A 25,969-nucleotide genomic window follows, 5' to 3' on the forward strand; every position below is an offset into this window, starting at 1 on the left:
CTTGTCCTAAACCTAGCCATGTAGACTTCGGACTGATTTTGAGTTCCCTACCTGAGTTCTAGAGCAGTTACCAGTGCTCTATAGTTGTGCCTGTCGTCTGCTGACAACTGTCCAAGCATTTCCAGTCGTTGTCCCTTCAGGCTCGTTGCAAGGTACACTAATTTCTGCTCCTCTGTCCACCCATTCATTTCTGCCAGGAACTTAAATTGTGCTCTATATGCTTCCCATGGTGCCTTCCCATCGAATTCCTGTGGCTTCCTTCGTACTAGATCACCCCTATTTCTGACACTCATGTCTGGAATGTGACTTCTGGCAGGACTGAAGATGTCTGCATCAGAGTTTAGCTGCAGGGTCTGGAAGGGACTTCCTGTTGTCTGGGGCTGATTAGGTTCATGGTTAATATATCCTCCCTTTGTAAAAGACAGTAAATCGTCCTTTAATGTATTTAATTCACTTTGAAATTTACTAAGCTTTTCCATTAGTGAATGCTGGCTTTCTCTCAATTGTTGGATACTTTCTTCTTATTTATTTTCTTTCTCCTCCAACCACTGCTGTAGTCTCTCTTCTTGTTCATTTTTTTTCTCCCCCAACCACTGCTGTAGCCTCTCTTCTTATTTCTTTTCTCGTTCTTCTTGTTTCATTTCTTTTTTCCTCCAACAACTGCTGTAATCTCTCTTGTTTATTTTGCTGTTCTTTGCTGGAAAGCACTAGTATGTTGAAGCCTCATTAGAAGTTACAATGAATTTTGTTAAACTTTAGGGTGATTATTCGCCCAGTTTTGGAGTAATGATTGATATGTCTTTTCTAAATGTTTTTTCTTATTCACACAACTGTACTGTTAAAACTTATAAGTTGCATGACAAACTAGACTGACTGTTGTATATCAGTGTTTCCAATTTTTGTTACATTAAAAATTGCTTAAAACAGTTGAATCAGCACAATTGTCTAAATATGTTCTAATGGTAAATTACATTTATGTATGTCATGCTTCAGGTGAAAAAAAACAACTGAATTCATATTAAAACCACCATTTCAACAATATCTATTCTTAAATGGAAAAAAAATTCAATAAATAAATAAAACAGGATGCTGAAACATACCTTTGGTACCATTTTCATAGCTTCATACTCTGATCGCATTTCATCCATTTCATCATGAACTTCAATTGTACCTCTAAACCAAGTCAAAGCTAAAAGAAAAGAGATGAAACTAATGTTTTTTATGTTGATCAGCAAAGCACCACCAAAGTAAGTAAACACTGATAAGCCAAAAAAATTGATGCATATTCTATTGTAGAAAAGTTGATTTTTTACTTTATCTTCCATTTAATTCAAAAAATTTGTCCAGCAAAACACTTTAGAATGAGTAATTAAGTTTACTTTTGTACCTGTGGTAGTTTTTATAGGAAAGAAAAAAATAATATCTGTTTACAATACATTTTAAAGCTACTGAGAATACACAGCTTTTATAGTATTAAAAAACAAATAATACACAGTCATCCATAAAATGTATTGATAAGATGAAATAAATACAGGCTACAACAATCTCTAGCAAAGTATGATTTGAGAATTGGTCAGAAATGTAATATTAGCATGGTGTACATGATGTATACAATATGACATTAAAAAAGTGAACAAAAGATTTTGCATCATACAAAGACTGTCTGAAGGTGTTTTATTCAAAAATAATGATGTTTACATCTGTTGTACGATGTTCTTCATCAAAGCTGATAGACAGATTTGATAACTTTTACCTCTCAGAGCTAAGTAAAACATAATAAATGATTGTTAATTCTTTAATAGATTGTTTAAGTAGAGCATTCATGATGAAACTTTGTTGAATGTATGGCAACTGCCTGTTATAGAAACACAAGTGTGGAGGACGACGTTTCGAAAGACGGAAGACTTTCGAAACGTCGTCCTTCACACTTGTGTTCCTACAACAGGCAGTTGCTGTCCGTTCAACAAAGTTTCATCATGATTGCTAACGTTTGGGACTTATAAATGTATCAGTCATGTATAGAGCTGACAAAACATAATATGTTTACAATGGTACTACAGTGTTATGCTCATATAAGTATTAATTTACACTGTGATTTTTAACAAACTATTATGTTCACATAAAATATATTAATGCGATGCACCTAGAAACCATAAAAACAAAACATGATCCTGCTAAACATTAATTTTTTGATAATACATAATTTTTAATGTTTTAATCTACTTCTAAACTATACAAAACTGCAGTTCTTTATGAACTAACTGCTGTTATAAATGTATTGTCTATAGTTATGATTCAGAGCTATTGACATAATGAACCTGATCAATAACTCACCTTTCTGGGCAGCTACCTCTTTGCCTTGAAAGATTAAGATGTACCTAGGAGATTCTGGGCACAATGGCATTGTAACCAACATAAAAATTGCTGGGATCACTATTATGGCTGAAAAAAAAAATCATTAGCTCTTAATGTATTTCTTATTAAGGTATACACAGCTAAGAAAACAAAGGAAAACTAGTAATACAGCAAAATAATCGTTCTTAACTCAAACATAAGTACACGTTTCTGAATATAATAAATCGAAGAATAATACATCTTCTAATTTTTTCCTGCCCTCTCTTTATGTGAAATGAATTTCGAACTTACCAAAAATATACGGCCAGTGTTCTTCTGTTCCTAAGATTTGTGGCAGTGCCAGAATCTGGGAGATTAAGATACTAATTGTAATTACTAACTGGTAAATGGTTCCCACTGCCCCTCGCAGATGAATAGGTGAAACTTCGGTCAAATACATGGGAGCTAAGCCTGCATTTAATCCTAGACAAGAAGAGCATGTGGTTAGCATTCCAGGATTGTAATAACACGTACACATATATCACAATGATCACTTATTTTTGAAACAACTAATTATGTTGTAAATCCCATTAATTTTTTTTAAAATTAGTTAATGATATTAAAAATTCAGACTGATACATATATATATATATATAAACACACACACACAGTGGCGTAACTACTATTTTAGAGTACTCCCCCCAAAATTTATAAAGGCCCTTCAAAACAATATTGTCTAGCCTTCGTTGGGCCCCCTGAACTCTTCCCCCGCATTGTGATCTCTGTTGCACGGTAGTTACGCTACTGACACACATACATATTTGACAAAAGTGGTGTCTATTTGTCCGCATTTCACGTCTAGTTTTTAACCAAACTTAGCATGCACCCTTAGAGCACACCCGGGGAGTGAAGTAGGGGGTTAGTGTTCGAATTTGCCTGTCTATGTTATTATACAGGGGGCTTCTATGCGTTCCCTGTACTATTCTATTGACTTTTACAAACTTCGAAAGCGCCCTTGGGAATGACAAAGGGGTCGGTATTCAGAACTGGCCCCATATATCATTACTCGCAGGCCTCTATGCCTTCCCCGTGCGTTGAATTGAACGGGTGTGTTAACTTGCGTTTGTATACTTTTATTTGCCAGGTCACTAGGCAACTGTTTATCAAAGTGCTGCTCGTTTACGGGTTTTGAATGAAAGTAACGTCTATGAAGTAACAAATTTTAGTCACATGACGATCATTTTTCACTCTACAAAACGTCTTTGTTGGAAATTGAAGAGGAAAGAAAACATTCGATATAAAGAGTTACAAAATCATTTGCACACTCCTGTGAACGTGTTTATTTAAACCTAATAATATTTATGTTTTACAAACCTGAATTCAGACCGATGAAAAAACGGCCCATGATAAGCATTTCATATGATCGAGCCATTTTAGAGAACCCCATTAGTCCTGCGGCAATGAAAACGAAAATATTGTTCAGCAGTAACGCTCCTTTCCGTCCAAACTTTTCGGAAACATATGCGGTTCCTAAAGCCCCCACCATCCCACCTATGCAGAAGATGGATACCATGATGGAGAAGATCATGGTGACCGTTTGATGTCCAGGTTCTTCATCAAAACGTTCCATATATGCGATTTTAATGAAGTCCATTACAAGCTAGAAAATACAAAAAAATATATTTTAGTTAACCAATAACAAATAAAATTAGATAAAAGATACTCTGTTGAAGTGTTTGTAGTTTATCTTCTAATTGTTAAAATAACCACGACTATTTTTAAGATGGTGGAATACTACTACCTGTTGTATAGGAAATAATGCCTTTTGAATCGGCGGCAGAACAAGAAGATCGAATCAAAGTTTAATTAATATTTTCTTCATCAATAATTTTTCAAATAATTGAAAACCATGAGCTTTATCCATCAAAAGATTTCTGAGTTTGAATAAGTACTTTATAATTGTTTTGAGCAACAATTTTTCAATGTGGAATCTGTACCGGAGATTTGTCTTTTTGGATATGACTTAATATCAAAAAGACTTTCTTGTTTTTAGCTGCGGCATAACGGCTCATAGAACAGCTCTGAGTTTGTTTGTTTGTTGTTTTCAAGTATAAACTTTTAGCTCATAGCTCCGCCATCTCTTGACCGATTTGAGATCTAATTACAGTTTTGAGAGCAGGAGGTCAAACCCTTTCGATTGATGTATTTGACCATGCCCAAGGTCTCATAGATTAATTCACTTTAATCCTGCCTAAAACAATTTCTATTTGAGAGTAGGCTGGTACAGATCTCGATGAGTAATAAAATTGAATCGGGCATACGAGTGCCCCACGATTGGTTTTGTTTGTGATTAAGCACAAAGCTACACGGTTGGCTATCTGTGCTCTGCCCACCACGGGTATCAAAACCCGACTTCTAACGACGTAAGTCCGCAGACATACCCTTGTGCCACTAGGGAGGGGGCATGCTTGGTATTGCTAGCGCACAAAAATATAGCTAATAAAAAGGAAAAAAAAAAAAAGATCGCGTAGATTAATTTACTCTATTTCTTCCTAAAATAATTTCAAGTACCGCGGCTAATGAGGATTCCCTCTTGTTTTGTTTACCCGCGACTAGCCGTCCGTAATTTTGAAGTGATAGTAATAGAAGGAAAGCAGGTAGTTGATAGCACAAACTAGCAGCTCATGGACGAACAGTGAGGTTCAACCGTTTCTCTCTTGGCGTATCCACAGCCCAACGAGCTGAGAATCACGAACTCTCGGATTTACAGTTCGAGTGCGCTACCACCACTAGGCCACGCCCACTGATGTATATCAGTGTTTCCAATTTTTTTACATTAAAAATTGCTTAAAACAGTTGAATCAGCACAGTTGTCTAAATACAATTATGTATTTCGTAATGTGAGGTGGGGGTATGTTTTGTAGCTACGCCCAACCCTCTCGTCTTTCCACAACTAAAAATGCCTACAAATCTATCTATGTTTAAATTTAAGATAGTACCACATTATATCTGTATATGTACATCGTGTATTGTAATAAGTCAGCACGTCCATTGTAAGCGGTACACGAATAGTGTTAGTTCACCTTTTTTTCAAAACTTACCGGATTACTCAGGTTATCGGATCTTTATTTCATAATTCATCTAATTCTCTTTTATTCTGCACGATTTCTTAACATTCTGTAAACAGTATATAATTAGATCAATTAATCATGCTAACTGTTTCTTCTTTTAAATCGATACATGTTACAACCTTTGACTGTTTTGTTTTTTTAAGAAATGTGTTCCAGTTAAAGGTAATCATTGTTAGCCTTGTGCTTAAACTATGTTCTAAGTTACACATATCTGACCTGATCGCCATGGCACAATTTTAATGAAACGAGTTTCTGGGAGAGATCCAATAAAATGTATTTATTTTTTATAACACGACTTGTGTCATTAAACACTGATTACCTTAGCAACAATCTTGATTCTTTACTTTAACGCACTATTCCCTTTGCTTTTCAAACAATATTGTTAATTTTTCTAGATTAATATTCTGTTATCTCGGAAAAAACATTAAAAAAAAGATATATATAAAGTATATTATATAAAATGCATTCCTCTTTTATGTTAACACTTAAACTGGCACGGCATGTCGCATTGTTGTTAAAAGTACCGCAATACCTTTTCTTCTAAATAGAGGCATGCACAAGGGGAACAAACGGGGGGCCTGTCCCCCCTAAGACCTCTATGATACGGACTCTGTGATTATGGTGAATGTAATGTTGTTTATTTCTTATGCATATAAGTTATGTGTGTGTGTGTGTTAATACGGTTATATATATAAGTGTGTGAGTGATTATGTATTTAGGTATAGTAGCGGAGATCTTCTAGAAAGAAACATTAAGATAAAGCTCCCGCGTTGAACAAACAAACAAGATTTAGAAAGTATCTTTCGTATGCGACACTTTACAGAAATGATTGAGACTTCGCCACCACGAACATTTTTCAGAAGTGAAAAAAAATGTAAACTCTTGCCATCTCCGTCAGATTACAGCAGTGACTAAGGCTTTGAAGTTTTGGAATGGTTTGGCTGTTTGAAGTATAAAGCTACACAATGGGATATGTGTACTCTGCCCACAGGTATAGAAACCGTATTTTTAGCGTCATGAGCTTGAAGATTTACCGCTGAGCCACTAGGGGGCGGCTTTCAAAGTTCTTGCCACATCAGGCAGATTACAGCAGTGATACATTCGTCTTCATGTTTCGAAGCTGTTTTCAACAATGAAATGATACAATAAAGTAGCTACTCTATAATATACATAAAAGTTTGCAATTAAAGTTTAATTACTTTTACAACCTGTATGCAACACCTCTATAATTTTACCACACTGATGCTATTACAATAAACATTTTCGCGAATAGAATAAGATATGCAGTTATTTATTTTCCTATCTAAATATTCTTGTTGTGAAAATATATTTAGTACTCACATTATAAAACTAAAATAAAAATGAAGCAATAATTAAAATTCACACGTGTAATTTAAATGAAAAGAGAAAATATGTTTCAGATAAATAGTCTTAATTATTTTTATCACTTGTCGATAAGGAAAGAAATATAACTAATCTTCTTATTATGAACAAATGTTGTAGACATTATTTTTAGATCATTGAGCTAGTTACTTACATCCTTAGGAGCGTTCACAACACCTGTATTGTAGCCATGTTGAAATGCTGATCCCAAAGCTGCTGCAACAATGGCAAACGCCAGGTGGCCTGTCAGACCCTGGAAAAATTGAAATTTGAAAGTTTGGCTAGACTTATCGATCAATTGCAAAAATAAAAAAATACGAGTAGTTATGTGGTATATTGCATATTTTCAGATTTTTAACATGAAAAACACATTTATTGGTCCATGTTTCTTGCGTCCACCAGTCACAAGACTATCTACTGTATGTTTGTTGTTTTTGTTTTTTCAACCAAATTAGATATGACATCCTTCGAAGGATATGCTGTTGCAAAAATAACTCATTTGAGATATATTTATTTGTAGTTAAGCACACCACGGGTATCGAAACCCGGTTTCTAGTGTTGGAAGTCTGCAGACATACCGCTATGCCATTGGGGACTTTGAAATATATCATACGTGTATTCTGTTAAGTAAATCTTTATGTTGAACAATATTAAGAACGTTTTAGATCCTTCACCACTGTTGCTTGAAATTACAGGAAGTTCTTACTTAGCTATAAGGATTCATATATATTTATTTCCTTGTCTAAATTTTCACTACGGTAATAAACACGTGCTAAAGGAATTTTAACCTTCACATATGAGAGTAACGAAATGGAAGGCGTGTAAACATAACGCAGTTGTTATGCACGTATATAACTGAAAATCCTAAACCAGTTATTATTCTGGATTACCTTCTTCACAAGCTTCATGAGTAAGGTCTGATGATGAAATTTATGCATTTTTAACTGTCTTAAGATGCTTGCTCAAAGAACACACCTAAAGTCCCCCTCGATTTGCTCCAAGAATAGGTAAAAAAGAAAAACATTCTTTGGCATCTGGCCAAAGCAAGTGAGAAATGAGTCTCCAACCAATAAAAAGAGAGAATGCCGGAGGCTTGATGTACACGTATAACATACCAGTTATTTTTTTAGAGGTGCGTCTGCTTCAGCCAATAGTGAGACTAATAAAACAAATCGATTGGTGTACAGATTTATGTGACGTGGACAGCATGTGGCAGCTGAAACGCCATGTTTTACAGGATGCTCTGGCTCTTGAAATGTGCATTAATTCAGGTAACATTAACTTCTCTGAGAATGCATAGTATTGAAACAATTCAGGCGAATACTTAAAAATCGAATTAACCACTCTTACTTAATAAGTAACTTTATATTCTTTAGGTGCTTACCTAAGTTCTTGTAGACCTATTAATGAAACTTCAACTAGTGGTGACAATACCCAGATTAACACAGAAATACACAAACACTAAGTGGACGTATATAAAAATAAACATAATTAAGCACTCAAAGAAACATAGCGTATGTACACATAATTTTACACTTCAAATATTACCATTGACGTTGTAGAAGACATGGTATCTGTTATTGAAGACAAAGTATTAGTAAATGTAAATATTTTATGTTACGATTTGACAGCCTAAGGCTGCTCATCTACTTCATTATTCCAAGAATTGCTTTTACCGTTTATTTTTTATTTTTTGCTGAGCTAAACTAACTGGTTTTAGATTAACACAGAACACAAGACTACCGTACAGAAGATAATGCCTAATAAGCTCCTTAAACAGCAACATCGGTCTGTTTATTCTATATATATATATATATCCAGACGCTCAGTTGTAAGTATGGATATTTCAGTATTATAAAACTAAAATTAATGCTCCAACATCAGGGGTAGGCATTTCGAGAAAAAATAGGATCTAATTTGGGCAGCATCAATACCTCATGCCAAATCCGTGATCCTGGAATTATACAGATTGCTCTAAGTCTAAGAAATTTTTAATTGGCCACCTCTGAGTTTGAAATGATAAAAGCGGGGAATATAGATTGCAGCATATTTATCAGAGCACACTCTAAGGAAGAAATAGAATTAAAACGAACAAAGCATCCTAGATTCTATTACTTACAGATCTTCTAATATAAGGCATTGTTCTCTTCTTCTATTTGCACTCAGAAGCTCTTAATCAATATCTAGTAAGTTGTGAAAAACAAAGTGTCATATATACGTGTAACGTTTACAATGAATGTACGACTTACGGCACAATCTGCTTATACAGATATAATGTGTCACACATGTCTATGACGTCATAGCTACCAGCAAATCAAAACGAAACACACCTCCGCTGGAGACAGACACACCTTCACTTAGGCGCACTCACGTACATCTATGTGGTTTCATCATACATTTTCCTCTTATCACAGGAAAAAAAAAACTTTCACATTTTAAACAACCGTACTTTGAATTAACATTTTATAACTGATGTGTTTTTCAATTTTATATAAAGCAAATTATCAATACGCATTCTAATAACCTGCACTGTCTGAATCAAATATACTTGTCATGATAACATATATTTGATTGGTCAGTATTTGAATTTACTTTTGAATAAGTTTCATTTTGTAAATACATAGTTTCCTCTTGAGCCATTACATGGAAAGGCTTGTTTGCCGTCACCTTCGGTAATGTCTGCTAAGTAAATCCGGTACATATAAAATCTCGAAGTCTCTCTTATAGGTAGAATGATGGCGCTAAGTATAAACAGACTAAGCAATTACTTAGGGCTCCAAGCAGCTCAAGCCCCCCCCCCCCCACACACTTCACGGAATTTTTTTTTTCATCACAACTGTGACATTCGTCTGTTTTATTAATTTGCTCATTTGAATAGAAAAAATGTTTTTAATGAAAAAGATCCAAAAAGACATCACTTAGTAATGGATGAATGTTTAAAAACTGCAACAAAAAAAAATCACTTCTTAGTCAGGTACACATGGGCTGTGCGTGCGCTGATTGGTTGCTAAGTGCAGTACACACATATTGTACATGATTTAACGAAAGATACCGGCCCAGTGATTATCGCGTGAGTAGAAATGATTTTTTATCGAGTGTGTTAGTAAGTGTTATTTTTGTGGAAATATGGTAATTACTATTTTAAGATTTGGGTGAGGGGGGGTGCCGAGGCAGGCTTACAGTATTTTTGAGGCAATCTTAAAGCACTTTAATAATAGATAAATGTTTTTTTTGAGGCTGTCGTATAACACTTCAATAGAAAATAAACGTACCCTGAGGCCGTCTAATAACATTTCAGTGGCTTGTAAATCACCCTGGCAAAGAATTGCAATCTTTTTTTGCAGTTTTGTTCATTAAATGAGAAATAAATTTAACATATTTCAATTTACAAGTCATTCATCGAGTTAAATTGTAAACGTACGGTGTTTTTTTTTCTTTTTGCTATACGTTTTCTCTTTTTTATATATAGAAAGTTCTCTTGCAAATAAAACGTGTGCTAATAACCTAATTTTAATCTGTTACAGTGTACGTAATGTCATATTATAAAGTGGCTTTGGTAAAGAAAAAAACACTAAACGGTTAGGACTATTACAGTGTTCCAGTTTAGTGTTAGAAAGAACTGTGATATACACAAATAACGATAAACAAACTATCTACAAGTTTCAATTTTCTTCGAATTTTAAAACAGATAAACATGGTTGTGTTACTAAATTTCTATATAATTCAGCTTCCAGAGAGTATGTGTTTTTCTTAAAGCAAAGCCACATCGAGCTATCTGCAATGTCCACCGAGTGGAATTAAAACCTTGATTTTGGAGTTGTAAATCCGGAGACTTGCAGCTGTCCCAGCGGGGGACCTTCCAGAGAAAACACTAGAGCGTTTTTATGAGGAAAAGATAACAAACATATTAAAAAAATAAATTCTTAATGCTAAGATAATCCATTAAAATAACATTTTATATTAAAATGGAAAGAAATATTGCTAGCTCTGAATAAACATAAAATAATTCGATGACGAGGAACCCCCTTTGAGACTAGTAATGGCTGGAGACCCATTCAAGCCGTCTCCAGCCATTACTAAACATAAAAGAAACTTAGTAGTTTTTGTAGCGATGGTTTAACAAACTTATATGAATACTGAAATCACAGATAGATTCACCTCATAGATTCAAAACATTATATCTCATTTAATCCAGATTAATATATCTCTCTTTTTTTTTATACCCGTTCAGGTTTATTTTTACATTGAATTCTGTACATACTTTAAATAAGCAATGGTATCAGGAACCGGATATACGAAACCCGACATCCAACCATATCTGCTATTTGTTCCATCCCTAATGAGAACTATGTATACATACATATATGTATATATATATATCTTTGATGTTCATGTTTCATACTAGAGCGACTTTTCTGGCTTGAGTGTCATGCATAACATGTGATGTTCTTCCTGTCAAGTACCTTTTTACCCAGTAATAGCTCTTCTTTCCTAGTGTTTATATCCCAAGGATAATTTCAAGTTTGTAATTACTTCCCGTGACGTTTTTACCAAGACATCATGAACCAAGCCAAGAGCATGCCTTAAGAAATCCAGCTCTACAAGTACTCAAACGACTTATATTTCAAATAGACGTAGTGTGATTTAGCTTCAGAGTCCTGAGGTGGCAGAGATTATTTATTTTATTTTTACATTAACACATGCGAGAAAGTTAATGAATTGTATTTCCACAGTGATGATCTCGTAGCAATTAAAATATTTGTCCAACCTTACTAAGCTCATCCTCATATCAAAATGCTTCGAAAAAACATAAAACTTGTGTGATAGTTTTCAAAGTATGATATTCCTAATCATTTAAAACTCTCGTACCAGTTTTTAAAGCACAGTCCAGCCTCTATAATTTACAATATAAATAGTATGTCAACTTTTAAACCATAATTCAGACTGCATAGTTAATATTTCTATGGCAACTTTTAAAGCGCAATTCAGTCAGCTTAGCTGACACTTTTATGACAACTTTTAAAATTCAGTCTACACAGTTGATATTTGTATATCAATTTTTAAAGTACCATTCCATCTTAGTAAGTAAATGTTGATATGTCAACTTAGCAAATTTTATTTTTGAGATTTTTTTACTAATGTGTTAAATTGTAAAACACCTTTCATTCATGATCTTATAATGGTATGTTAGCTTTAAAAGCACAGTTCAACACTAATAGGTGACACTGATATGTCCGCGATTTTAAAGCACCATTCAGCCTTGATACTTTATATCTGTATGCCACATTTTAAAGTAATGACCCAATAGATTTACCATGTGTTCTATATAATAAAACTAGTTTTTGTGGGTGTATTCTAGATGTTATGTTGTAGTCTTCATAATGTACCTCCTAATGATTATGGTACCTTGCTAAGAGAGTAAATCAGAGGTATTGGGTCACAAAATATATTTGTTTGAAAAAAAGAGCGGTTTACGGATATTTTAACTCCTCACTTTTTGTTGGTCATATAGTAAAGGCAACAGAGAAGAACAAGGCAAAATAGTCATTGGAAGGATCATATTCAGTTAGTCTTGATTAATCTTCAAATACGGTCACTGACGCTATAAATGTTTGTTTGGTTTGAATTTCGCACAAAGCTACAATAGGGCTAGCTGCGCTAGCCGTCCCTAATTTGGCAATTTAAGACTAGAGGGAAGGGAGCTAGTCATCACCACCCACCGCCATCTCTTGGGCTACTCTTTTACCAACGAATAGTGGGATTGACCATCACGTTATAACGCCCCCACGGCTGAAAGGGTGAGCATGTTTGGTGGGACGGGTATTGGAACATGCGATCCGCAGATTGCGAGTCAAGCGCCCTAACCATGCCGGGCCTGATGCTATAAATGTTGAAATGTAAAACGCTGCGTTAAACACCAGCAGTATTTAATTGTGCTGCTTATTTCTGGGACACAGCTCAACAACTGGTTGTTAAGTCAGGTCCCAGCTAGTCCAGGATTATTACGGAAGTACTTCAAATAACTGTAATGTGTGTGTGTATACTATCTCTCTTATCCATATAATCTCACATTTTACGCTATTAACCCTCCAGTTGGGTCAGGTTTATAAGATAATAGTTGGATTCGGAGAATATTAAAGCAGAGTACCGAGAACAGAAATCATTAGAGGACACTGTGGCTTTCATCATAACGACCGGGTACAGTTAGCATCTGTTGCCTGCACTAGATAACCCTACAATCTTGATGACGACATTCCTGAATTAATTAAAAAGGACAAACATTTCTTGGAAATATTCGATTTTAAAGAGTGGGGATTGTTTCTTTGTAATTAAGCATAAAGCTATACAATCGGCTATCTGTTTTGTATACACCACGGGTATCGAATCCCGATTTTTAGCGTTATAAGCTTTCAGACTGACCGCTGAACCAGTAAAGAGGGGGGATAATAATAAAACCCTTTTATCTCTGCCTCCCTCAGTGGCACAGTGGGACTTATACTGCTAGAAACCGGGTTTCGATACCTGTGGTGGGTAGAGCACAGATAGCCCTTTGTGTAGCTTTGTGCTTAATAACAAACAACAATCTTTTATCTACCATTATTACGGTCTATGAATCATTGCTTGTTTTATAGTATTCTAGTATACTTTATTAAATACCAGTGGAAATTCGATTCAGTTCGTAACTTTTATATAAATATTATTTTTAGTATAAATTTGCTAGCCTCTGTCAGTAAGTGATGCATTGCTACTTGTTTGGGTGAAATGGGGGAATGATAAATTCACACAAATATTTATTATAGGTAACCTAATACCTATTTTGTTTACTGTCTGGATTGAGCGTTTTTTATGATGAATTTGAGTAAATAAAACGTTTAACCAACAAGTTCGTTGGATAATCGAAAATTGTTTAGGTAAACACGAAAAAAAAAAGATAAAAATTTACAATCGTCACAAATACAAATGAAAATATTATTATAAATTAATGTTAAGAGATTTGGCAAAATATCAGAAACTTGTCTTAGATTACTGTTGTAAGAAAATCGAGAATTTCAATATTGGTTTTATCAAATCTGGATGAAAATACACAGGACTGATTACAAAAACAAACAAAAAACCGTTACAGGGATTTAGTTTTTAAATGAAAGAAGCTTTCCCAAACTGGGGTATTCAGGGATGTTAGCATCCTCCTTTGTCCTATGGCCATGTGGTTAGGGCACTCGACTCCCAATCTAAGGGTCGCGGGTTCGAATCCCCGTCTCACCAAACATACTTGTCCTTTAAGCCGTGAGGGCATTAGAATGTCACGGTCAATCCCACTATTCGTTGGTAAAAGAATATCCCAAGAGTTTGCGGTGGGTGGTGATGACTAGCTGCTTTCGCTCTAGTCATACACTGCTAAATTAGGGATGGCTAGCGCAGATAGCTCTCGTCTAGCTTTGTGCGAAATTTATAACAAACCCCGCTTGCGGTAATTTGTTAGTTAGAATTGTAATAGATTTAAAATTTAATTACAGAGAATAAACAGGTATTATTTAAAGGCGATTTTGACGTTATGAGATGGAGGAGAAGTGTCCGGAGGGCTCCTAAGTAGAGAGAAGAGCAAGGCTGATGGCTTCGATGACGATAACGAGAAGCAAGGCGACATATTTTCGACAAAACATACTCCAACAAACTTCCCTCAGGGTCACAGTGTGGCTGGGGTCTGTAAATCCAATGCCACGGCTGGGATCATTAAATCCAAGTGCCGGATTTATAGCAACTATGATAGCAGTAGGGAGATAGCGTGGCCGAGTCACTTTGCGCTTTTGAACTCGTATTGGATGGTTGCAAATTTGAAGCTTGTTCACGACATATTGCTACTTTACTCCAGTTGCTTCAGCCTATCCAATTATGTGATAGTTAACAGCTGAGGGGGTGAGGAGAGTGTATAATTCGTGGTGGACTAGCATTCCCTTCAGGAAGAATATGCCATTATTCTCATTCACTTGTGCCTATAAAAACCTGAGTTCAACACCGCTTCCTAAGCACCGTCTCGGCATAGGAGGGATTTTATTTTTTTATTAATGACAGTGTGAGGTTTTATTTCAATTGTCATAGAAAAAATGTTCTAATATATTCAATAATGTCAATAAAATATTGCAATTAAAGTTCATGTTAATAATTGCCAATATAAAGTCTTGATCGCAAGAGACTCCCCAAAGTATATCGGCTTGGCTGAGAAAAAAGAATCTCAAAATTTTTCTAGCTTGAAAATCACACTTATTATGCAAGTGTGCAAAGATTTGTTCCAGTTAATGGTTATTAAGTGAGAATTATTCTACAACATCTTCGTTGGAAACACGTAATGGTGGAACAATAGAGCGTTTTTTTACACACATACAAACCGACAGATTTATAAGAAAAACAAAAAAAAACGAGTGATCTCAGTAGTTTAGAGATTTTATTTTTGTAATAAAGAAGAACATTTTGACATTCTTTTGCTGACTTCCACTAAGCAAAACCTAATAACTGAGGATTCCTCTTGAAACTGTCATGAAATACACTTTTTTTTTCAAACCGTAATGGCAGCATGTTGGTTTTGTGCAATCTTTATTGATAATTCACTTAACTAACTTAGTAATATATCGTCTCTTGAAATGGCAACTAACACAACTCCAGAAAATGATAAATAATTTAAACCAAATGTTTAATAATACGGCTTTTTATCAATAGTTCACAGCTTCACAGTGTACAAGTATTGCCTGATTTTCAAATTACTATACTAATAGTTTGTGACCTTTTAAGCTCTTGACAAAAGGCATATGCCAACTCTTAGGTTACTCTTTTACCAACGAATAGTGGGATTATTCGCACATTATAACACCCCCACGGCTGAAAGGGCGAGCATGTTTGGCTCAGATTGCGAGTCAACATGTTATTGAAACTCCACAAACATTTAGTATATTTCACTGGAGCTTGTCTATGTGTTACTTTACAAAAAAGCTTTTTTTACGCAGATTAGCTCTATTAGTTACCCAAAGGGTATTAATTATTTACAGGTAAAATGTACTGGACAAAACACGTAGTGCTGCTTCTAATATTACCATAGCAATCAATCTCTGTGCCATCTGGCTAGACAGATGTACCCTTTCTTTATATAGTGATATATGAAACACATTGCAGTGAGTTCTATTTTAAGCTTGACGAGAAGCTCCACTTGCGAAAAAACACCATAACCAAGCCATGATATAAATGTACTACCCTGCCTTTTCCCTCACTCAAATAGCAACTTTACGTCCGGCTTACGTGATATTCTTCACAATCACTATGTTAAAAAAGCTTGGACGAGAAAAGTACCGCGAAATTTCGCCGACAGTAATGTCAATGACGAGACTGCGTTATGTTTGTGTGTCAATGCCTCTTAATTTCAGTAATTTTTATTCTATATATATATACTAAAATTACATTTTCATATAAATAATGCCTTTCCCACCTTTGAATTAATATTGCGTGATATTATTAAGTTCAAAACATTAAGAACGTACAATGGATATTCTCTAATGAATGTCATATCTGATATCAAAAAGATCTAGACTAAAACGTTAATGTTAAAATTACGTATAATCTTTTATATCATTATCGACTTAAAAGCTTGATATTTATATGACCTATTGTTACTTGAGCATTTACAGAATTGTCTCAAAAACAGATCACTTGTGCAATTCTAATGGAAGGTCGAGAATGAGAGTCACTGGTGAAATTTTGCCGGTATTCACTTACTTTTCTAAGGTGATAAAATACCAGGACTTATTTGAGCTGCTTTGTCGTTTTTTATGTTTACACTATTTTTTTTTCTTTTTCAAAAACAGGTCCAATTCTTTACTTTTTTTTTTGAGAATTTCACCCCTGATGAGAGTTAATCATAAAACAGTCCTGCCACGAATATTTCTTTATGGGTAATTTGTTTGTGAACAAATTACTTTACAAGCGTATTAACATGATTTGTTTGTTTGTAATTAAGCACAAAGCTACATAACGGGCTATCTGTGCTCTGGATATTAAACCTGGTTTCTAGCGTTGTAAGTCCGCAGACATGCCGCTGTGCCACTGGGGTGCGTATTAATAAGACTACCACCAGGAAGTGAGAATTACAATAACAATACAATTGAATACAAATTAAATTATAAATGGAGTAAAATACAATCTAACTTATAAATACAGCACAATACAAATTAAGTTATAAATACAGCACAATACAAATTAAATTATAAATACAGCACAATACAAATTAAGTTATAAATACAGCACAATACAAATTAAATTATAAATACAGCACAATACAAATTAAATTACAAATGCGGTATAATACAAATTAACTTATAAATACAGTACAATACAAATTAATTTATAAATGCGGTATAATACAAATTAACTTATAAATACAGCACAATACAAATTAAATTATAAATACGGTATAATACAAATTAAATTATAAATACAATACAAATTAATTTATAATTAACTCAAGAGCTGTTAATTCATCCGGGTTAATAACGTTAATTGTATTGTTCTTTATTTAATCACATTTAACTTAAAAATAACAACAATTCAGTTCATTATCTTTCTGGTCCGAGCGTTAAAAAAGTGATTATATCTATCCATTATATAATTACTGAACAATAAAATAATCAGCAGAATAAGTAAAGTTAGCGTAAAAAGTAATTCAAATATTATTTTATTTTTCGTGTTTTACAAGTAACTCAAACGTTGTGCTAGTAATAACAGTGATAGAAATCACACTAGACCGCAGATGTTTTCCCCACATCTTCGTAATTAGTTCATTACGGATTCTTAATTAGGCCTATTGCTTACATTACTTCACTGGATTTTGGCGCTTAAGACAATAACATAAGAAAAGAAAAATATTCTTCTTAATAAAGGATTGGCGTTAAATGGAGAAATATACCTGCATTCGGAAAAAAATAATACTTATTGCTTGAAAGGCCATGTGATAAAATGGAAAAATTGCGTTAATTTTCGTATTTTTATTAATACATGTTATTAATTGAGGAAAAGTGAATAAAGTTTTAGTTAATCCGTAGATCGTATATATTTAGGTGTTTCAAAGTTTATAAAAGTAATATTTTGAAAGGTTTTGAAAAACTGGATTGGAATGATCAAAACTGTGATATAAACGAAGTTTATAAATAGATTTTAAACTTCGGTTGATAAGGGTGATTTGCTCTTTTTACATAATATATAATATTTTTCGTTAACAGTATTTACACACTTATATTTTACATACTAAAATAAACCACACTTACAGAGCATAACTTTTATTAATTCATGGTAGTTCTTGGGAATTTTGCCTTATTCTTTCAGAAAAAATTTTGAATTTTTTTCTTTTTATACTTTTGAAATTAACTTGATGATAAGTAATCTAAACTTACAATAATAATAAATTATGAAATTTACTAAAGGAAAGCCTTAGTTATCAAGTGCATAAAAATCGTGTTGTTTTTTTTTCTTCTGAAAACAGCGCCTACTACTTCATCTTAAGTAATACAGTAAATAAAAAGCGTCTAAAGTAATCAACAATTCCAAGGGTATTTTACTAGGATTCGACTACATTTTCGTCTTCATAGACAAAACCTAATTCAGGCACTTGATTTCTAATAGAAACAAAAAGTCTTATTTTAAAGCATTATCTTTTCGTTATAGATTTTAAATAAATATATTAGGAAAACAGTATAATTGACAGTCATTACACTTTGTATGCTGCCATCTATGGAGAAAATGTCATAACTGCATCGTTGGGTGCCCTCTACTCTTTTCTGTAACTACACTGATTCTTTATTAGGAAGAGATATTTCAAACTATTGAAAAACATTGTAAAGAATTTTATATTATATTTGATTAAAATAAAATAAAGTTTTACAATAATATAAATATAGTTTTAATTATATTCTACAACAATAAAACTAATACTAATATTTTAATATCATTTATAAAATTATTTAAAATGTTTTTCATGCTACATCAAATAATACATCAAAGCTTGTACACTCAAATATTAATATTCACTTGTATACAAATATTCCGTATTATTGTACTGTTATGAAAAAAAGATGCAACGCTATTATTAGTTATGGTAGAGAATGAGCATTAGTGTCGATTATTAGAGAAGACGGACGGTTAGTGTTAGTTTTGAAGGATGATAAAACTTTAATGTCTGGTTGCGAAAGAAAACTGAATGTTAGCGTTAGTTGCGACATGACATTCAATGTGACCGTTTCTTGTAAAGAGAGTTTGAATGTCAATGCCAGCTGTGAAGAACGATTGAATATGGTGTTGCAAGGATACACAATGAGTTGTCTGTCCATAATAAGAATCAAATCCCCGATTTTAGAGTTGTAAGTTCGTAAATTACCACTGACTCACCGGGAGAAAAAAGTTCTTTTAAGATCAAAATTACCCAATGGGCTACGTGTACTCTGTCCATCGCGGGAAATCGAGCACTGGATTTTAGCGTTGTAAGTCCTTAAACTTACCACTGACCCACTGGGGTACGAATATTAGAGCCATGTGAAAAGAACGATTGAATATTAATGATATTTATGAAGGACGAATGCGCGTTTATACCAGTTTCTAAGATTGATAGCTAGGGTTACTTAGAAATTAAAATGGAATGTAACTGTCCAGTTGTAAAAAAAAGTATTAGATAATATTTGTGAATGAACATTGAAAATTATCATTAGTTTGGAATGGAAATAGAACATTAGTGTTGAGCCATGAATTAAAATTAAATAGTTTGATGGTTAACGTTAACTTATGTCAAAGATAATAAATACTCAATAACAGCAATAATGGGGGATAGAGGGGGTTGTGAACCCCCAATAACATGCTTTTTGTTCCAAATTATCATCCCACAAAGTTTGGTTGAGATTGGCCCAGCGACGTAGGAATAGTTTGATAACGGACAAACAGTCAGACAAACAAACAGATTTTTGTGCTTTATGTATATAGACTAGCAAAAACGTCATTTGAAGTGATTATAAACCTTAAATTATCTAAAGAATGTAGAAACTGGGAAACGTACTGTTAGTGAGCTAAACAAGATACCGGACAGGAAGAACGTCATTCCTAAAGCTTGATATAAGGCTTACAAACAATGAAGGCAGTAACGTCGCTCTATCGCAGAATACAAAAATCAAGGCATATATATATATATATATATATATATACACATAGCGCGAAGTAACACGAAAGCATTCTAGAAATATACCGAACACTTTGATAATGTTAAATGGCCTATTATTAATTCCTGAAAGATTACTAAACGATGCTCCCTGAAATTCACTACAGCTCCCCTTTTTTTCATTCTGTTAATTAAACATCAACGTGTACTCTAGCAGTTTCAGCAAACTTGGTGGGCGTGTTGCGTCTTGTGGTCTCGCAGTGTCACACTCGGGAACAACGTTTCTAAGCGCTTAGTTACGAACTTTAGCCACTAAGTTTTGATAACGAGAATAATTTTGTTTTTATTAATGAAATGCATTTGATAAATTACCATAAATGGAAGTCGTTCGTAGCGTGTATGTAGAATTTTAAAATCTGTAAAGTTAGCATATATATAAGTCGTTTTGTTCTTTTTTGAACCTTGTTGAATCAAAGTATGTGCAAACATTAAAAATGATATTAATGGAAATTGAATCTGCAAGAAACAAAGTAAAAAAAAACAACTTCAATTTTTAGGTAACGAGTTAAAAGGATTGAGTCATTAAGTAACGAAAAATAAATTAATTTAGTAAAAAAAATTAATCGCTAGTTGAATCGCCGAAAAATGAAATAAAAATAAATTTGAATTTTTAAGAAACGACATAAAATGTTGCAAATTTGTAAGAAATAGGATAATGTTATGTCAGTATTTCGTTAAGACAACTGCTACGCTTTTTTATTATGTTTCAGTGACAAAGTGATACTTCTCTGAATTAATTCTAATCAACCTTAAACTTGTAAGGATACATGCTTCAGACGAATGTTTGAAATTGCCTTATAATTTATATATTTTATCCTAGCTTTATCAATTTTATCTGCTTGTAACTTTATTTTTCAGAGTAAGAAGTAATCTTTAGGACATTTCCTCTTTTGTAAGGCCACGCATGGCCTAGTGGTTAGCGTGATGCTACTGAACACGCTCCCGACTTTCAACTGTTGGTGTGTTATACAAATTACAGTCAATCCCGCTATTTGGTTTTAAAAAAGATTTACAAAGCCTTTGTGATGGCTGGTGCTGTTTATTAGCTGTCCTCCCTCTAGTTTGTAGTTCAAAATTAGGATAGCTGTACCTGACTCCTTGGTGTCTCTGACCAGACTGTTTAACACACTCGTTGCATATGTGCCGTTTAGGTTGAAAACTCCAATTCTATTTCTGTTTTCTACAAAAAACTGTACTTTCTTTAGTGCTTCACATTAACTACAAAATCAGTTACAACCACTGAAAAAATTGCAATGTCATTTAACACCAATGCACATAAAATCTATAACAAACAATGAAAAATCGTAATGTCACTTAGCAACAATGCACATAAAATTTGTACTAAACACTGAAAAATTGTAATGTCACTTAGCAATAATGCACATAAAATTTGTACCAAACAGTGAAAAATTGTAATGTCACTTAGCAATAATGCACATAAGATTTGTAACAAACAGTGAAAAATTGTAATGTCACTTAGCAATAATGCACATAAGATTTGTAACAAACAGTGCAATTTGTAATGTCACTTAACAATAATGCACATAAGATTTGTACCAAACACTGAAAAATTGTAATGTCACTTAACAATAATGCATATAAAATTTGTACCAAACAGTGAAAAATTGTAATGTCACTTAGCAATAATGCACATAAGATTTGTAACAAACACTGGAAAAAATCGTAATGTCACTTAGTAGCAACGCAGCATTTTCACTTGATGTAACAATTTAATTTTAAATACAGTAGCAAAAAGATGTTTTGTTTATTGGAGTGAAAGAAATATTAATACTGATTTCAAGTTTCATGTTGCTTTTATGTTTAGATACGGTCAAAAAACGTTCTCGAAATGATAATGTAGCAGCTTCAAATGCAGATAACTGATAAACTTTATTTTCCTAACTTTTAAATAACTTTTAAGTTACACCTGTCACCGAAATATAGTGAAAAATTAACAGGTTATTTTGAATCATTTACACTGTTTTTTAAAAAAACTATAAAAATCAGTAAGGTGGTGCTACAATTGTAATGAACAACTTTTTTAAATGTACTCTATCATTTTTGGAAACGTAAAAGTGCCTAAGTCAGATATTTTAGGAACACAAGTGCGTGATCAAATCATTCTCAAGTGCAGTTTTTTTTGTTTTTGTCTCAGCACATCTAAAGTATTATATTAAGTTGTACAATTCAGATGCCTGATGACAAATATATAAGTACATTATCCATCGTTCTGATATTATAATACATTACATGTTTCAGAGATTTCGTATCTAACTAAACACAAGAGAAAAACTACGGTAATGTAATAATCACACAGACATTATTTCCATTTCAGGACTTTGAAATGTAGACTGTATAACAAACTCAGAACCTAATAGTTGAGACTTCAATGAACATTGTTATTTCTCAGTGTCTAGTCTGAGCACTCTAACTAGTAATGTTTGAACTGCAAATGCATTAAGCCAAACTTACCATACAATAAGTTGGGCTTGTTTCGTGTAAGTTAACTTACGTGTAATCCATATACTTTCTATCTAGAACTATAGCAGAATAAATTAATCAGAAATTTATAAAAAAGGATTATGTGATAGATTTCTTTAAAAAATTATATTTTCAAGTTTCGAACATAAAACCACATGTGGGTGTGTCTAACTCATCATTAATATTAGATATTTTTGAATTATATAAATATTACCAAGCGGAATATATTTAATACTTTGCAGACGATATCGTTTTCTTTTTGTAATGGATTAAACGCTCACATATAAGTGATGTGTAAGTAAAGTCACCTAAAGTGTTATTTGGGGGAATATGTAAACTGTTAAACTTTCGTAGTTACGTAGTTGGTTCATTTTTACTTTGTCATCATGACTGTATTAATATCGAGCGAAATTGTTACAATATTGCTCTAAATAAGCTCACTGCGTCTACACATATGTTATACTGGTCCTATGAATTTTTCACTGAAAACACACAAATAAACGTAACATTAATCACTTTCGTTACTAAAGTTAAGCTAGAACTGGATCTTACCCGACAAGGAGATTCGTAGTTACCAGTAGGCATATCTGTCGATGCTGCAGAGGGTACAAAATTCCAACAAAACTGGTCAAGCAACTTGCCCATGCATTTACTTTTTTGGTCCTATGGCGTCACATCGAGATCGAAAACGAGGCTCTTATGACTTTTCTGCTTTCGTCATATATATGAGGTACTAGCTTCTGTTAGTACATTTTTATCATATCACGAGGATTATGAAGAAATTGTCAGACAGATATGCTTGCCAAGGTTGACAGAGCATAAATAATAAAATTATCATCGTTAAGCTGCCAGCTTGTTGGATAGAACTATGTACTATTTCCATAGTATTTATCCACCGCTTGTTTTGCTTTTTACATGTTCAATGATTTATTGAAGTGACTGTTAATTCTTAACATTTGCGTTTCTTTTAAATTAAACTACCTTAAAAGTAAAAACATTTTCAAGCTTTGTATACAAGTTTCAATTTTCTGTTCGGGGTAGGTAAAAACATGCATATATCTTCGTTGGATTGTATATTTGTTAAACATAAAGCTATGCAATTAGCTATCTCTGCTCAGCTAACTGAGGGTATCGAAAACCGATTTTTAAGTTATAAGCCTTCAGACTTACCGCTGAGCCACCGGGCGCCATGCTCGTTGGTACAATAATAGTAAATTAAACTTGAAATATTACAATCATGTCAAGTAAAAATTTTAGAAATGCCTTTGGGTGTTGTGGATGATTTTGTGAAGGAACCAGAACTTAACTTTAACTGGGTTACAAACCAAGATCTTTTTATACATCCTATAAAACTTTTATTAAAAAATATTCGGCCGTTAAATGAATGAGAATTTCATGTGCTTGGTTATTGTTATGCCAAACATTACCTTCCGCCGAAAACTAGGTTCTTTTTCATTTTGAAATTAAGTCCTGGAATCAAGGGAACGAAGTTGCTTCTTGTAGAAGTTACCTAAATGCTAGCTGAAATTTTAAACCAGAATGTGATAGTAATCGATGATCTCCAGAAGCGAAGCTTAATTTAATAGAACAATAAATATTTCATATGTGATAACACAAGTCGGATATGTCATGCAGCGAAATTTGATGGAAAAATTGCATGTATTGTTACTCTTGATATACGTCACTAACACTTCAAATTTCTAAATGTTTATATTCATGTATATATATATATCAGTGCAACACTATGCAAATCCCCATTGTTCATGGAACAAAAAATATACTACTTATAATGAAGATGGTGGTCAAAGATATATCCAACATAAGCTGACCCAACAATTTATGTTACCAGCTGTTTCATGCCGTATTTTATAGTCGCAATTAATGAATTACGAAAGGCCATTTATACTTTTTTGGGGGATAACAATGATTAATATCGACTTACATATTTTTCCTCGGCAATTATGGTTTATCTGTCTCTCTCTCTGTGTTGCTTTCGTTTCTTTTTTTAAAGGCCCTGCACTTGGCAATTATACTTTCTCTGCTTTTCTCTGTCTTTTTTATTTTTAAATAAAAGTTATCCAACATTGTTTTCACGTTCTCGCAGAAAGTTTTCCTACTCCTCTTGTGCAGATTCCATAAACTATTAAATACTTTGGTGTACGACTTCTAAGCATACCCTTAAAAAGTTAGTTAATTGTAGGTTCTTTCGATACATAAATTTGTCTTATGTACTTAGAAATGTTGATTTTCGCATGCACGTGTTTTATATCGTTATTATGACTATGACAATCTACTTTTTGAATTATTTTTGCAACAAATTATTTGAACACTTTCTGGAAATTGAACCCTTCTTGCAACATCCCTTGCGATAGAAACGTGTGAGACGTTCCTGAGACATGGACGATATGAGATAGGTTTTAATTAACTTCAACTTTGAAAAACTTCTTTCATCAGATGCAAATGTCAATTCAGCTGTAAGTAGCACCCTAAGAACAATTCATACATTGGGATATACTGCTGCTAAGTTATTTTTGTAAACAAAGAACAGCTTTTCAAGAGGGTTAATTGTCTCCGGAAGATTAGTAACCAGACTATTAAATAAAATCCGCAATTATCTGCTTTAGCTTCATTGGCGATGGATAGCGCTACAGATAAGTTCACACATGGTTTTATACTTGGGATACATTTACTTGGTCGAAGAGTAAGATTTGACTATTACTCTCATTGCGCATCCATTGCTTCAAAATGCGGAGCGTGATTTATTTGTGTATATATATATATATATATTTTTTTTTTTGTAAGCAACAAGACAAGAACCATGAATAGTCTGATTTACTGTCCTGGCACACTAACCATTAGGTCACGCCCAGCCCAATCTTGGAGGAGCCCAAATCTATTTTCCAATTTCATCAGAGTATAGTCCACTACAACATTATAAAATCCGTTTAGAGCACTTGTTGAACAGCAATGATTGTCTCATCCTTAGATTCGTAACTAGCTAAACGTCTATTTCATCAGCCACCAATCTTCAGTAATTCTGAAACAAATGAGTTATTTTTCTTAGTTCTTTAGCGCTTGCCATGGGAACTTCAAAATTATTTTCTCTATAATGAAGAGTTCAAGTTCAGTAGCCAACCATACATAGCTTTTTTATTTGGCGATAATTTTTTTCCCTAATACTTGTTTGTTTACTTTTTTATAAGATGGCGTATGTGGGTTACAAGGTATAGTGTGTATTCTAAAGCTTATTAATTTTGCATATAATAATAAAATATGTAGCCAAAGATCGTGAAGACTGTTTTTCTCTATCAAATGATGATAAAATTATAGTTACTGCTAGAAATAGGTAGGCGCTAGGCCTATTGAAGACAGATAAAGATGAGCGAAAATAAGAAATCTCGGT

At 33.4% G+C, this 25,969-nt stretch overlaps 1 protein-coding gene and 1 long non-coding RNA gene across 4 annotated transcripts in view; one reads left to right on the forward strand and one right to left on the reverse strand.

The window, feature by feature from the left end:
• LOC106457116 (solute carrier family 2, facilitated glucose transporter member 1-like) overlaps window positions 1-25,969 on the reverse strand; it is a 49,443-nt gene that overhangs the window by 9,283 nt on the left and 14,191 nt on the right. The window contains exons 1-6 of one of the 3 annotated variants that reach the window (XM_013916499.2): window positions 23,119-23,274; window positions 7,003-7,101; window positions 3,709-3,994; window positions 2,647-2,817; window positions 2,335-2,442; window positions 1,101-1,189 (exon numbers count right to left, since the gene is read on the reverse strand). In XM_013916499.2, coding sequence (XP_013771953.2) covers window positions 1,101-1,189; window positions 2,335-2,442; window positions 2,647-2,817; window positions 3,709-3,994; window positions 7,003-7,101; window positions 23,119-23,211 — 846 coding nt within the window. In that variant the 5' untranslated portion in view covers window positions 23,212-23,274. Of the gene's footprint in view, window positions 1-1,100; window positions 1,190-2,334; window positions 2,443-2,646; window positions 2,818-3,708; window positions 3,995-7,002; window positions 7,102-8,967; window positions 9,078-23,118; window positions 23,275-25,969 lie in introns of those variants that run through there. The other 2 variants (XM_013916500.2, XM_013916498.2) reach the window with 2 other exon arrangements.
• LOC111085245 overlaps window positions 8,044-25,969 on the forward strand; it is a 35,336-nt gene continuing 17,410 nt past the window's right edge. The window contains exon 1 of the long non-coding RNA XR_002610071.1: window positions 8,044-8,119. This is a non-coding gene — a long non-coding RNA (uncharacterized LOC111085245). The remainder of the gene's footprint in view (window positions 8,120-25,969) is intronic.

The sequence above is a fragment of the Limulus polyphemus genome, unplaced genomic scaffold (genome assembly GCF_000517525.1).
Source record: "Limulus polyphemus unplaced genomic scaffold, Limulus_polyphemus-2.1.2 Scaffold293, whole genome shotgun sequence".
In the NCBI taxonomy this organism is placed as follows: domain Eukaryota; kingdom Metazoa; phylum Arthropoda; class Merostomata; order Xiphosura; family Limulidae; genus Limulus; species Limulus polyphemus.